This window comes from Meles meles, chromosome 6, assembly GCF_922984935.1.
Source record: "Meles meles chromosome 6, mMelMel3.1 paternal haplotype, whole genome shotgun sequence".
Classification (NCBI taxonomy): Eukaryota; Metazoa; Chordata; class Mammalia; order Carnivora; family Mustelidae; genus Meles; species Meles meles.
The window spans coordinates 4,402,422-4,417,123 of record NC_060071.1 but is presented as its reverse complement, the minus strand read 5'-3'; the positions used below and the strand labels follow the sequence as shown (position 1 = coordinate 4,417,123).

Below are 14,702 nucleotides of genomic sequence, written 5' to 3'. Positions count from 1 at the left end.
TTTGTGTGGAATTCAGGAAGGGGACAGGGGCCACACAGGCAGTCTGCTCACTTCTCAGACTGCCCAGAGTATCCCCACGGACCTCAGAAGCGTCCGCCTTGCCATGGCCACCCTGGGTTTCCACAGAACGAGACGCATCAACCTTCGTTTCCAGAGAAAAGTTATTTACCAAAACCCGCTCCCACTTCCAGAGCCTTCTTAACGAACTCCACCTCAGAGTCAGGACTGAGGGGCCCCGCTGGGAGGCATCGGGCCCTTCTTCCGCAGCTGCAGCCTGGACCCCCGTGTGTGGCCACTGGCAGGTCGCCCACGGGTCTGTCCCGCGTCCTGCCTTCCCCGACCTCGGGAGGTGCCAACCCGATGCCGGCTCCTGTGCGTGCACGTGGCCGCTCTGTCCTCCCAGCCCAGGCTCTGCTGCCCCCGCCCCGGCCCCACCTAGGTCCCTGGGGGCGCCACGTGGGGGGGACACTCGCCGCCAGCCACCTGCAGGCCCTCAGTCCCAAACCCCAGGCACGCTGAGGGCCGGTGCCTCAGGCCCCCTGGCCCAGCACACACAGGCCAAGCTTAGCACGTTTTTCTGGGAAGAATCTGGTGTTTAAAAAAAAAAAAACGGCAAAGTCAGAGGTTTGCTGGGCTTCCCTATGCCTACTTCGCGGTGTGGTATTGTTTTGAATTATTGTCATTTCAGTATCTTGAGACGTCCTCGAGCATGGCTAGGTCTCAGAATTTGTTTTGTAAGGGCTGCCAAAGTCAAGTGGCCTCCAGGGACAGGATCCTTTTCCAAAGAGAGTTCCCGCCATGAAAGCTCCTCACCCGACTGTGCTCTGTGCAGCAGAAAGTCCGCCTCTCCCTTGGTTCCCCCTTCGCCCCTTCTTCCAGCCAAGCCTTGAATTCAGCCCAGACTCTGGCCTCAGAGCTGAGGAGAGGGATAAGGGTTCCCTCCCACTGTCTGACTTCCAACCTCCCAACGTGCTCTCCTGAGGGCCCCGGTCCCTCTCGCACCCGCCTTCCCAGCTCCCCAGCCCCTCCGCAGCCCATCGGGGACGGGGGACAGAGTCCTCAACCCTTGGAGACCTCGCAGAAGTTCCCTGGGCGGTCCCGCCCCTCCTGCTGTGTGTCCTCGGGACCAAGCTGCCCCCGCTGAAACCTAAGTGCCTGGGATGTCCCCTGCCCCCACGTCCTGGCAAACCCACACGCATCCTTCAGGGTCCGCCCCGTGGCCTCCTGCCCCACCCCCTCCCCTCTGAGCACGGCGCCCACTGCCTCCCCACCTGCAGCCCTAGCCACAGGCGCAGCCCCCCGAGGCCACAGTTCCCACCGGGACCAGCCGTCCGGCCAAAGCTGGTCCAGGACAGCCGTCCGCAGGGGCAGCATTCCGGGGGTGCCCTGCAGTGGAGAAGGAGGAGCTGAGCCCATCGGACTTGCCTGCTCACGCGTTCTTTCGCCCTTCTCGGAACCTGAGCAGGCGGTCAACATGGGGCAGAAGCTGCTGGCATCATGCGGTTTCCCACTCGCGACCGCCCGCCAGGTGAGCCCGCGTAGGCGAATGAGTTTACACAGCAGAGCTTCGCGATGCTGAGGTCCGAAAGCTCACGGAAGGGGCGTGTGGTTTTCTGCTGCCGCCATAGCAACCCCCAGGTACCCGGACACTTCACACAGACCATCAGCTACGGTTCTGAAGGTGCGAAGTCCGCCGGACCTCAAGGTGTCAGCGGGGTCGTGTGCCTTTCCGAGGGCTCGAGAGGAGAGGCTGCTTCCCTGACTCTTCCCGTTCCTCGAGGCACCTGCGTTCCCCGGCGGTGGCGTTCCCCGGCGGTGGCCTCTGGTCCGCTCTGAAGCCATCAGCCGCTCACTCTCGGACTGTCCTGCCATCAGCCGGGAAAGTGCTCTGCGTTGAAGAACCCATGTGATTAGACGCCGCGCCCTCGACAATCCAGGATCGTCTCCCCACCTGGAGTTTCGTAACCTGAGTCACAGCTGCGAGGTTCCTGCTGCCACGAAAGGTCACAGCGTCCCAGGTTCCAGGGACTGGGCTGTGGACCCCTCTGGGCTGCTAATCCAGGAAGTTTCTCTGGGAGGGCCTGGAAACTCCAGGTAGCCCCGAAGCCTCTGGTCTGCAGACCACCCCCCAAAGACCGCCGGCACACACAGGCCACAAACTCGGGGCTGTGGCGAGGGAAGCGTGAGGCAGGCACAGAGTCACAGCTGGCTCCCTCCCAGGGCGGGGGCCCAGAAGCCCGAAGTCTCACAGGTCTGAGGCCCTTCGGAGTGGCCTGGGCTCCCCCGGTTCTGGAGAAGCCGGCTGTGCTCCGGCCCCCGTTCTGGGCTCCACAGACCCCTCTCCCAAATCAGCTGCGTTCCATGAGCACCAGAACATACCGTCTCACCTCACCCCTGCAGGTACCTACCTGGGGAAACTCGGGGACTCTCACCTCTGCGTTCCCAGGCTGGCAGAGCTTCCGGAAGGGTTCCAGGCAAGCGGAGGAAAAGCAGGAGGAGCACAGCGAGGCCGGCCAGGTGGGGAGCATGTCCCCTTGCAGGGGTGCGGCGTGGGCTGGAACCGGACGTCTCCAGCCTTGAGAAGAGGCCTCTGGGCAGCTTCACTTAAGAGGAACGAGAGGGTGGAGTAGCTCCGGGATGACGGAGGCCGGGAGCAGGCAGGTGTCCGTCTGCAGAGTGGGGCAGGGGTGAAGAGACGAGACAGCCCGAGGGAGGACCCCAACATCACGAGTCGCTGCACAGGCAGCAAAGGGGCCAGTGCAGAGGGGAGGGCGGCGGCACTGGAGGATGGGAGCTGATGGGGTGGGGGCGGGAGTGGCTGATGGAATCACCACGGAGGTGCTGAAGTGGCCGAGGAGAGAGTGTCAAGGGAAGGTGGCCCCGGGCCGGATGCTTGGAGACCCCAGCACTCCAAAGCAGGAGGAGGAGCGGAGGAAGGATGGTCGGAAGTGAGACAGGCCTGGGAAGGAAAACTTCAGCGTCATGGGAGGGTTATTTCAGAAGCCAGGTCAGCTTGGCCAGATGCCCCGAGAGGTAAAAGGCAGGGCCCGATGTGGTGTGGGGAGGCCCCCGAGGGAGGTGGCGCTCGCGGCAGGCAGGGCCACAGGCTAACCCAAAAGGTAGCTGAGGGCCTGCGGACGGGAGCTGTCAGCAAAGAGCCTGTGTCCGTGGCCACAGAAACACTTCCACTCGGCGCTGAGCTCCTACGCCAACGCATCTGGCCTATCCGGCAGTCCCTTCAGGTTAAATCACCCTCCACCTGAAACCTTTGCTGTCAAACTGGACAGCCGCCGAGAGATCTCCAGAGCACCGCAACATCTGAGAAATTCTCGTACTCCCAAGCACACGAGCAGGACCCAGAGGGAGTGTAGTGGGAGACAGAGTGGGCAGGGACAGAGGACACCTTGGCAGGCACTAGAATCCCTCCTCCCCAAACCTCGAAAGATATGTAAGCCCCCCCAGGACCTCTGAAGACTCACACTGAAGAAAAGGGGGTCCCAGAACTGACCAAGAGCAAATTGCATGGGCCTGGTAGAACGGGGACTCAAACCAGAAACGCTTGAATGAAGGGGGAAGAGAGATCTTATTTCTTCCACTCCTGAGCTGTGGGTTGAGAGCCACACCACCTACACGTGTTTGGGAAGAGTTGGTTCTCTGCCTGATGCAGACTTTGTCACGTGAATATCTGCTCAAACAGCTCTGGAAAAATCTTTTCTGGTAGAATGAGTCTTTGAGATTAACTTTCCCTGCATAGCCAGGAACACAAACATACAATACACTCGGCTGCCTTCCGCTCAGATCGCTAGACCTGCAGAAGAAACATGTCTGTTGGGTTGGGAAGAGCTCTGGTATTGGCCCCATCAAGGCAAAATGTCACCACCCGAAGGGCAGGTGTCCCCTAAGCATACTCAAGCATGGGGCTGTCCCAAGCAGGAACTGGAAATGTTGGCATACTCAAAAACTCTCAATCTGTTCCGCCAAAAGCGTATGGACCTCACCCCCACTGCCATCCTTGCTTTGGCTCAGGAACCGACCCCGCAGAATATCAAACTACCCTTGGGGAGACCAAGAGCTTCCAAAATACCTTTTTTTTTTTTTTTAAATTTTATTTATTTATTTGACGGACAGAGATCACAAGCAGGCAGAGAGGCAGGCAGAGAGAGAGGAAGGGAAGCAGGCTCCCTGCTGAGCAGAGAGACCGATTTGGGGCTCGATCCCAGGACCCTGGGATCATGACCTGAGCCAAAGGTGGAGGCTTTAACCCACTGAGCCACCCAGGCGCCCCATACCTTCTTAAGATACAAAGGATATTTGAAATCCTGAAAGATTTTTGTTGACTTAAAAACAGACACAAACATTTTACTGAACTATGTATTTCTACATAAACAACTCTGTTACAGTAAAATCAAATGAAATTCACAAAGGTATACAAGTCTTCAAAGGAACATATTTTGGCCTTAAATATAAAAAGAGAATTTGCCAAATACCGTCATACTGAAACACATTAAGCAAAAACCATTAGAAATAGAAGAGAAATAGAAATTCCACAGTAGTGGGAGGTGCACACACTTTTCTTAGTCTTTAATGGATCAAGTAAGTAAAAATTAACGGTCCATAATATGAAAATTCATAACGTCAAATTAATACAGAGAGACTGAATTATGTTCCCTTCAGAGAATATATCTTCTTTTCCAGTTTCCTGGGAATATTTACTAAAATTGACAAGTTGTTAGGTCCCAAGAAGATAGCAGTAGACTCCAATGCAGAAACTGTACAGGCCATACCCTCTTTGACAGCAAAGCAGTTAAACTCGAAATGTGTAACAAATGTTAAAAACAACAGCAAATATCAAAACACCTGGAAATTTGAAAGCATAATTTCAAATAGCTCTCCAGTGAAAAATGAAGTTAAATCTGAAATTACAAATTGTTTATAACTTAGAACATCCTACTTAAAAATTTGAGGGATATGGATGAAAAAGTATTCAGAAGAGAAGTCACAGCCTTACAATTGCTAGGAACCGCATCCATCATTAAATTAGACAAAGTTAAAATGGCATTCAACTAGAGAAAGTGAAAAAAATGAAGGAGATAACAAAAACTAACAAAAAAATCATAAAACGGTAAAAGAGTAAATTAGGATTTAAGTGCCTTGGAAAGACTGATAAAGTAAACTAATTCTGGAAAAACCACTCAGAATAAAGGGAAAGCACAGACACACAATGTTATGGATGAGAAAGGATAATACTCCACATGGGAAAATCTGAAAATCTTAATGTAATCTTTATTAACAAACTTAAATGGCCCAAAACTCACAGAATAGGAAGAAAGTCTGCAGAGACCAATGAGCCTGGAAAATATTTTAAAAAGGTGTCAAAGAATTATTTCCTAAAAAGGCACTAGATTTGGACAGTTTTACACAGATTATAAAAACATGAAGGAGCAAAAAATTATCAGTATTATTTAAACTGTTTCCAGGGCATAGAAAAAAGAGAGCAAGAGCTCCCCAAGTTCTTGTTTTGTTTTGTTTTTAAAGAAATTAACATAAATCCAACACCAGAACCTGACAAAGCAGGACCAAAAAAAATCACACAACTATCCATCTTAGCAACGAAAAATCTGAAGATACGAGCAAGCCAAATTCAGAATATTCTTCATACTTTAAAGCTCTTTTTATTATACAAGTAAGACATGAGATTTGTAGAAAAATCAGAAAATACAGACAAGAACACAAAATAAAAATCTACCATAAACTAACCCACCATAAATAACCACTGTTAACATTGGGTGGAGATCTATATTAAAAGAACACTATACTATGCCTATACCAGGTTTTTCTAGAAATGCAAAGAGAGCTTAGACATTAACAAGTCTATGAAAAAGATTTGTCTTAGGTCATGATAAAAACCATTTGATCATCTTGACAGATGTGAAAAAGAGGAATTTAATAAAATTCTAACATCCATTACTCATAAAGCTTTCAGCAAACTAGAAAGACATCATTTTAATATATAAATTCAAATGTTAAGAATATCTTACACTCAGAGTCAAATTTCTACTTCTAGAGAAACACTAGAAGTATTCTTGCTAAGTAAAAAATCCATTTATGAAGAAAGTGCAAGACCAGCACAATTATATACATGTTACTTAATGTTCTTTCAAAAGTGATCAATGTGATAAGGAAGGGAAATAAGATAATTAAAAATATGGAGGTAAAATTATCATCACCACAGAACCATTATCTACCTGAGAGAGGCAAAAGTATAACAACAAAACCATTAAAAGAAAAGAAGACTCAGTAATTGGCTGGTTACAAGATGAACCACCAACTGCCACATTAAATAAACCGGAACACACACTCACTGCTCTCTGTGCAGAGCTAAGAATGAGGTAGATTGACGTGTACTGACCCAGGAAGATACCCGAGATCTATTGCCAAGTAAGAAATGCAAGTAGCGGAAGAGTTGTAGCGTAGCATATGCTCAGAAGGATAAAGGAGAAAAACATTTTTAGAAAAAAAATCGGGGGACGATGCACCAACTGTTGACTATCTTAGGGCAGAGGGATTTTCGTTATGGGGCAATTTGAGTCTCTGTGTCTTCCCCTAATGTGGACATTTATACAGCTCTTATGCTTTAAATAAAAGTCAGTGAGTCTAATTTTCATTTTAAAAAAAAGTAGTGCTTTATATAAACAGTAAGCGGTTGGAAAATACAGTGAACAAGAGAGCTCGTTTACAATAGGAGCACAGCTTCAAAAATCACCCATGCTAGAAAAAATATACCGAGGTTACATAATACTTTATAAAGTTACTGAAATCAAAGTTGAAACATTATAAAGATGTTACTTCTCTCTGAAGAATTATAGGAGTAAGCTATAAATTTTTACATGATCCAACGTCCAATTCTTCTAAACATTACAAAATGATCCCAAATTTTTTAGAAATACTCACATACAAAAAGTACTAAAATTTTTTTGAAAAAATTTAATTCGTGGAGACATTTAGTCTAAACATGTGACGGCAAGCGGTGGGGGGTACCGGTGCCAGACGTGTCGCACACAAAGCTCGGAAGGACACTTAATGACATGGAAGGATTGGGGACACAGTAAAAAATGGAATTTCACATCTGTGGAGAAAGGACACATTTCCTAATTTGGAAAAAAAATTCCTGATGGATCATAGATTTAATTTTTTTTCATTTTATTTTTATTATTTATTGGCCTATTTTTTTTTTTAATTCCAGTATAGTGCATACACTAATATTAGTTTCGGGCATGCGATATAGTGATCAAACAAGCCTATCTCTCACTGCTCATCATTGTGCGTGTGCTCTTCATCTCCTTCCCTTTGTTCACCCATCCCCCCACCCACCATAGATTTAACTGCTTAAAAACAAAGAGAGTGGAAGAATAAAATCCTGGTGACTATTTATACAGTCTTGGAATTAGGATCCGAAAGATCTTCATAAGTCTAACAGCAAAGGTAGCAGGCATGAAGGAAAAGATGGGTTTGAATAAAAAGAAAGAGGTGCTTAAATGTCTAAACATTTTAAAAAGCCATACGTACTTTTTTTTTTTTAAAGAGATATTTATGGGGAAAGGAAGAACGTCTTAGAAATCACGAAGACAGCTACACATCTTATGAGAAAAGGGGCCGGAGGAGATGGATAAGTGAAGTACAAAAGAATGCTTTCCAATCGATAGTTTTGCGAGTGAGGGTCACACTTGAAGCAAACAATGCATACCGAAAGTAGTGCCCCCGCCCCACGGGAACACCAGTGTTAAAGGGGGAGCAGGACATTCTCACACATTGCTGGTGGGAGTATAATTTGGAATCATCTGTCAGGAAGGCAATTAGAGGCAATATATATTAAAGTCCTAAAAACATGTGTAGCCTTTTCTGTTAGTCTGGATAGGACATGTTACACTGCAGTGACAAATTAGCCCTGAAACCCCAGTGGCGTGACGCCCGAGGCTTACCGTTTACCCCACGCTCCATGTCCGTGCAGGCACGTGGGTGGGTGGCGTGAGGGGAGAAGGAGGTTCTTCTGCAGTCCCTCAAGGACCCCGGTTGACAGAGGCCCCAGGGCCAGGACATCACCCCGTGTGTAGGCAAGAGTGCACAGCCTGGAGAACGGGTCATGGGCATCTCACAGTCTCGGCCTGGGAGCTTCCCAGGTCTCTTCTGCTCGGGTCTCACTGACCAGAAGATCACAGGACCCTGCATGACTTCAGATGAGGGGGCTGGAGTGCAGTCTCCCGTGTGCCCAGCAAGGACAGGAGGAGACATGGAGCAGTGTGGGTGCTGCTCCCCACACTTCGGAACTACTGAGTCTGATTTTAGAAATGATCCTCAGTAAATCTGACAAGTTTACGAAGCTGTTAGACCAATGGATTTCATCATATCCTTGACCGTGACCATAAAAATTCAGGAACCACCCAAGTATCAGCGGGAAAACCCATATAGACATTAAAAATGGTGAAATTTACCTCTTGAGTGACATATAGTCATGATATAATGTCACAATTGAAAAAAGTTACCAAACAGTTATGTATAACATAATTGTATTTCATGAAAAAGAAATGAAATGAATACAGGCACATAAAAAAAAAGTCTGAAAAGAGATAGACTAAAATGTTAACAGTGGTTATAATCAGATGGTCTAACAGCAGGTGATTTTTTTTCTTTTCACTCCTCTGCAGTTTCTTTTGAAAAATGTATATATTATTTAGGTACCAAAATGCATTTAAGAAGGGAAAAAAACACGCCCCCATACTTCTGGGAGAGTCCACGTGACCACCTCATACTAATCATTAAATTCTTATATTTGATATAAGATATGCCCAATGGGCTGCTGTATCACAAAACATTGCTACAATTTATTTAAAGTCAGGACTTTACATTGAAAGCAGTACAACAGGGTAAAAATAGTAACACGTTCCCCACAGCTGCCCCTCATCAGACCTGTCAATCATCTGCCAAAATGTCCCGCAGTCTGGCCTTCTGCCAGGTGCGCCAGGGGTCTGTGTGGCCTGGGGGACCACTTTTCACAAGGCTCTGCATCACCAAAGAGAGTAGGGCTCTGTACAATTCGACCCGAAACAAAAGACCCACAAACTCTTCTCAGAAACAGATTCCAGAACATTCAGCATCACTACCAAGATTATCAAAGACCATTCTTAGGTGTATATATATATATTCTTATTTAAAACAGTTCCTTATAGTTTCTCCCACTTTTTCCAAACACACACACACGCGCGCACACGCATACGCACACACTCCTAAGTTCACTAGAACATTCCATCCAGCTGCCAAATTATTACCAAAGTCACCTTCTTGCCTGGCTGGTTTTTAAAGGGGAAAACCCCATACCCTTGAGACAGGTGTATGGAAAAGACATGTGAAGAACATACATTTCTGCACAGGATTCCCTCTCTGTGATGCCACCGCCCCCCCCCCAAATAGATGATGTTCCTTTTGAAGAAATCATGTACTCAGAATTAGGCTCCTTTTAAACCATGCACATCATTTAAAAATATACACGGACAATGATTTGCAAGCTTCTAGTTTAAATTGTCAGCACTTCAAAAATCCAGTGACATTTCAAGGAAATAAAAGAGTCATGACTTTTAGAAGGATCAATGGCACAAAAACCCACTTTCAGTGACGAGCAAAGGGCATGGCGGTCTCCATCTCAAAGGGCAGACTCTTTTGCACGCCTATTCTAAAATCCCATCACAGCTGCCCCCTTGTAAGGTACACCCCAGTACAACCCTGGCATGCCCTGTGGCTGGCTCTCATCCAACATTGGCTCGATTTCTAGACAAAAGCACTCCCTTAGAGTGGGCAGATGGCAGCGCTTCCAGGAAGCACATGAGCTCTGCTCTGTACTACCCCAGACTCGATGCTTCACGCCAAATACAGTATCTACCCACAGGGCACCCCCAATCCTCAAGGCGGAGCTCACGGGCTGCCTGAGTCTGGAGCAGTCCACGGGGAGCCTGCGGGCTGGAGACCACTGCCCACCTGGACAGTCCTCCTGGGGGTCAAGTCAGGTCCCGCTCACTCTGTTGTAACCATTGCCTGCTCCTTGCCCAGAGCTGGCTCCCGTCCGGGAAGGGGTGGGCAGCGGCTGGACAATCTCCCAGCCGGAACCCGGCTTACCACTCTGCCCTCTCAGGGCTCCCCACCTGTTCTGGACAATCCGCTCTACTACCACCAAAGCAAGCCAAAAACGAAGAACTTGCAATGTTTGTGTTCTGCAGATCTGGCCTCTCAGAGCACGGACATTGTTTGGACCAACACACTCTCAGAAAGATCCCTGCAGAGCCAGAGACATTCAAACATGGAACTTACGGTCTATAATGACTATAAATATAATTCTAGTTCACTCATTCGTAAATCATCACTTGCTGTGGACATATATTAAAATAACTTAACTGCAACGTGCCCTCATCAGGGTCCCAGAGAACTTTTTTCTTGGCATGAAAAGGTCACAGAAGGAGAGCAGTGGCCCAGAAAGACATCGGACCAAGGTCCGGAAGAGCTGGATGCGGAGCCTATGAGGCTGCTGGGTGACAGGCATGTCGCTGTCTGTCTCTGTTCCCCACCTGCAAAATGGGGAATGACACTGCCCAAAGCTCTCACCCACCTGCGGTCTAACAGCACGCAGGACAGCATGGGACAGATGGGCCACCCAAGCTCCAGGTCTCTGTGGATGCTGGCTCACTCTACCTTCGAGGCGTGACCGCACTGTCCCAACCTGTCATTTGGGGGTTACACTCCCTGGACACTAGTAAGACACTCCCCAGCCCCCTCCCTGTCCTTCTCGATTTTGATGCAACCAGTTGGGTCTTTACTTAGAAGGAAAATTATTATTAAAGATTTATATAATTGAGAGAGAGAGAGAGAGAGCATGAGCAGGGGAGGGGCAGAGGCAGAGGGAGAAGCAGACCCCCTGCTGAGTGGGGAGCCCCACACGGGGCTCAATCCCAGGACCCTGAGATCATGACCTGAGCCAAAATCGAGTCGGCCGCCTAACTGACTGAGCCACCCGGGCGCCTCAGGAGGAAAATTATTTTTAAGGCCCACGATGATGAAGGGCTTCCACGGTTCACCTCGTCTCCTTCAGGCCCCAGGTTTCAGAGATGCAGGAAAAAAACTAATCCCTGCTCAGGCGACCAGCCCCGGACACGTCAGCCTCAGGAGACGTGACCTGGCAAGGAAGCGGGGTCCTGGCTCGAGATAGCCGAGCAGCATGGCCTGGCCGGCGGGTGCACGAGTGGGAGGAGGGTGTGAGGCCCATGCTCGGCCTCGATGAGGACAACCGAAGGACATCTGTGTTGCTGGATGTCCCCGTAAGTGCAGGCATGGAACTGGCTCGGGCAGGAGGTGGGATACACGCAGCACCCATGGAATCCACCCTCGTGGTGCCAGGGCCTGTCTCTCCACAGACCCTCTGTGTTGCCCCCAGGGCCATCTTTTCTTAAATAAAGTCAGCGAAGAAGCACTAAGATCTTTAGAGAAAAGCAGAAGGGAGTGAACGGCCAGCACTCTCCTGTAGCTGGGGTGCCTTCCCCGCTGAACCTGACACACACCCCCCACCCGGGAGCCCCTCCTGCTCTTGGCTCCTGGGCTGCCACACACGAGGCCACAGTGCAGATCCTACCACCCGGAAGGCGCTGGCCACACTGCCCAGGGACTGGAGAGCAGGGACCACGGGTCCTGACCATGGAGGGTCACAGCAGCCCACCGCCACGGTGCTGTCCCCGCAGAGCTTCCCACTTGCCATCCTTGCCACCGCGGCAGGATGCACAGAGAGCTCTGGCAACCCTGTCTTCCCGTGACTGTGCCGCTCCCACACCCCCAGCAGGCTCCAGTCAGCTAAGATGGTCCAGCACTTCCAGATCTGTAAGTCACCGAGTAGATGGGGTGGCGGGCATTGTAGCCCCCAGCTGAGGTTTTGGGATCCCGGCATGCACTGCTCCCAGGCAGCTAGCTCCAGGCCCCGTCTGCTGACAGGTGGGCTGCCCTGTCCTGAGAAGAAGCCCCTGGAGCCAGTGCTGGGCCACGGGGCCGAATCATGGCCAGCCCAGCTCTCTGGGCTCCTGACCAGCAGGGAGCTGCTTGCTGCTCCCCTGAGAGCCATCTGGGACTCTGGGGAAAACGCAGGCCAGCACCAGCGTACGTCAGGTCACTAAGAGGTACCACCGGAGACGGTAATTTCCCCTTTGTCTGCCATGAGCCCAGTGTGTCCAAGCGGAGCTGCTCCCCAGCCTGCAGCTGCCCCCCATCCCTACTCCAGGGTGCGCCAGCCAGCTGGCCTGCCCTCCCTCATCTGGACAGGAGCTCTCTGCTCAGAGACATGGTCTCAACAGAGGGTTCATCCCAGGGCCCAGGTCACATCTGCGTGTGCCCACCTGCCTCCTCGGGCTGTTTCGTTGTTCATCCAGATCTACTAGGGGGACATTCTAGAAACTCTTTCTAGAAGGAGATGTTCTCTTGGTGGTTCCCAAAGCAGGCAAGGGGGTTAAGAAGGCATCAAAGACTCCATCACACAGAAAGGCATTTAGAAATGCCTGTGGCCAGGGATTCAAACCATCTCGCCACATGAAGGGAGCCCAGACATCCCTGGCCCCACTGAGAAACTCAGTAAGAGAGGAGGGCTTTATGGCTCTGGTCCTTTCCTCAGCAGGAACAGAGAGAAGACAGGGGCAGAGGCTCCTGTTGCTAAGGCCAAGGCTCAGCCAGTTTGAGCAGACTCTCTCTTGAGGACTCCTGTGATTTATTTCTTCGTTGTCCAGTCCTAACATGGGGTCCCAGCCTACATCCCCACCCTAGAGAAACAGGGTGGTCCCAGTTCAAAGGCACTGGGGGCAGAGCAGCATGGATGGGCTAGTGAGAGCCTGGGACCAGCTCCTGCTGCCTCCTCTGCCACCCCCCTGGTGGCTGGCCCACTCCAGGGGCACCCGGAGGCAATCCAGAAGCTTGACTGCACACCATCAGTTGAACTCCTGTCCAGCGCAGCAAGATGATGGATTGTCCAACAGGGTCCAACGGACTCCGCTGGGGGGTTGATTAAAACACTAAGTGCTGTTTAAATGTTTAGTGGAACAAATATTTATTAAGCACCTACTCTATGCCAGGCACCGTCACCGCGTGGGGCTCCCACCGCACAGCGATCTGCTCCGAAATTAAAACCCGGGAAAGGAACGTTGTGGCAACCCTACACCGGGAGGTGGGAGGAAGGGGGCGGGGTGGAGGCAGGCGGTCCCGCGCGCCCCCGACGCCTGCTCTTTCTCGACCAGCGCCTGCTAAGTGGCTGCTGGAAAGCATCTTGGTTCTGGCCCGGAGGACAGCGGCTCCCCGTGGCCCCCGCCCCGGCACCCAGCCGACGCTCAAACGCTCCAGTGAAGGGTGTGCGTATTTGGACTAGAAAACACCCTGCTCAGTTGGTGCGGTTGCAACAGCCCTTGAGAAAGATACAACCGCCCCCGCCCTGACCGCGTGACCGCGGACGGGGACCGGCGCGGGGTTCCTGAGTCAGCGGCTTCCCGGGGTCCGCAGCCTGGCCAGGCCGGAGAGGCTAGAGCGACGGCACCACCCACCACCCAAGCGCAAACGCGACCCCGCCCCCGCCGACACCCGCCCCGCGGGGCCAGAGGCACCGCCCATGGGAGGACGCCCCGCCTCCAGCCCCGCGGACGCTCCGCCCCGCGCTGGACAGAAGCACCGCCCATGGGAGGACGCCCCGCCTCCAGCCAGCGGACGCCCCGCCCCGCGCCGGAGAGAAGCACCGCCCATGGGGGGGACGCCCCGCCCACCCCGCCCCCGGCCCCGCCCCTAGTTGTCGGCCCCCAGCTTGGAGAGGCCGCGGCGGAAGTCGTGCAGGTCGTCGATCTTCCCGTCCAGCACCTCCAGGAAGCTCTTGAGCTCGACCTTGAGGTGGCGCTGGCGGTACTTACTCTCCTCGATGTCCGTCTTGAGGGACCGCACCTTGTCCTCTAGGTTCTGATTGTCTCTCTCTGCCGCCTGGAGCGAGACGAACGCGAGAAGGGCCTGGAGCGGAGCCAAGGGCGCCGGTCCGCCGAGGCCCCGCCCCAGCCCAGCTGTCCCCTCTCCCGGGCCTGTGACTGGGAACATCAGCGCAGAATGTGGGGCGTCCGGTGCGCCCCGCTCTCCTGCCTGTTCCCGGGCGGAGGTGCAGACAGCAGAGCGCAGGACCCACTCTGGCCTGGCAAAGGACGGCCCTACACGGTGCAGAGCTCGGGTCCTGCCTGGAGGAGCCGGCCGCAAGTGGGCCCTTTCACAAAGGCCGGCAGACGAAATCTGCAGGCCCTCCTCCCGGAAGGGTCCGCAGAGGCCACACGTGAGCTCCACTGCGGGAGAGAGAAACGGGACAAACCGGGCAGCGACTTGTTTCCTTGGTTCCACGGAGAGGCCAAGGCCTCCCTGTCCTCAGTGAGGCAGGACGGGCCATGCCAGACTCAGGGCCAGCAGTCTGGGCTCTGGGATCAGGTAGTGTGACCGGGGAGCCAGTTGGGCTCCTCCAAAGGGCAGGGTGGCTTTGAGGCCCTAAACGAGGCATAGGCCGGTGCCCCCCACACCCAGTGAGGGGCTGACTTTCTGGGTTTGCAGGAACCAGTGACTGATACTGGGGTTGTACACCGGAATAACGTGCTCCTGAAGTAGGGGGAGGTGAA

General features: G+C 51.9%; 1 protein-coding gene across 3 annotated transcripts in view; it reads right to left on the bottom strand.

Annotated features, from left to right (window-relative positions):
• Window positions 1-4,172: 4,172 nt before the first annotated feature.
• HOMER2 (homer scaffold protein 2) overlaps window positions 4,173-14,702 on the bottom strand; it is an 86,588-nt gene continuing 76,058 nt past the window's right edge. The window contains exons 9-10 of one of the 3 annotated variants that reach the window (XR_006818687.1): window positions 13,777-14,031; window positions 4,173-13,689 (exon numbers count right to left, since the gene is read on the bottom strand). Coding sequence is in view for 2 of the 3 variants with exons in the window: in XM_046008185.1 (XP_045864141.1) it covers window positions 13,843-14,031 (189 nt within the window). In the remaining variant the exon portion in view is untranslated. Of the gene's footprint in view, window positions 14,032-14,702 lie in introns of all 3 variants that reach the window. The other 2 variants (XM_046008185.1, XM_046008184.1) reach the window with 2 other exon arrangements.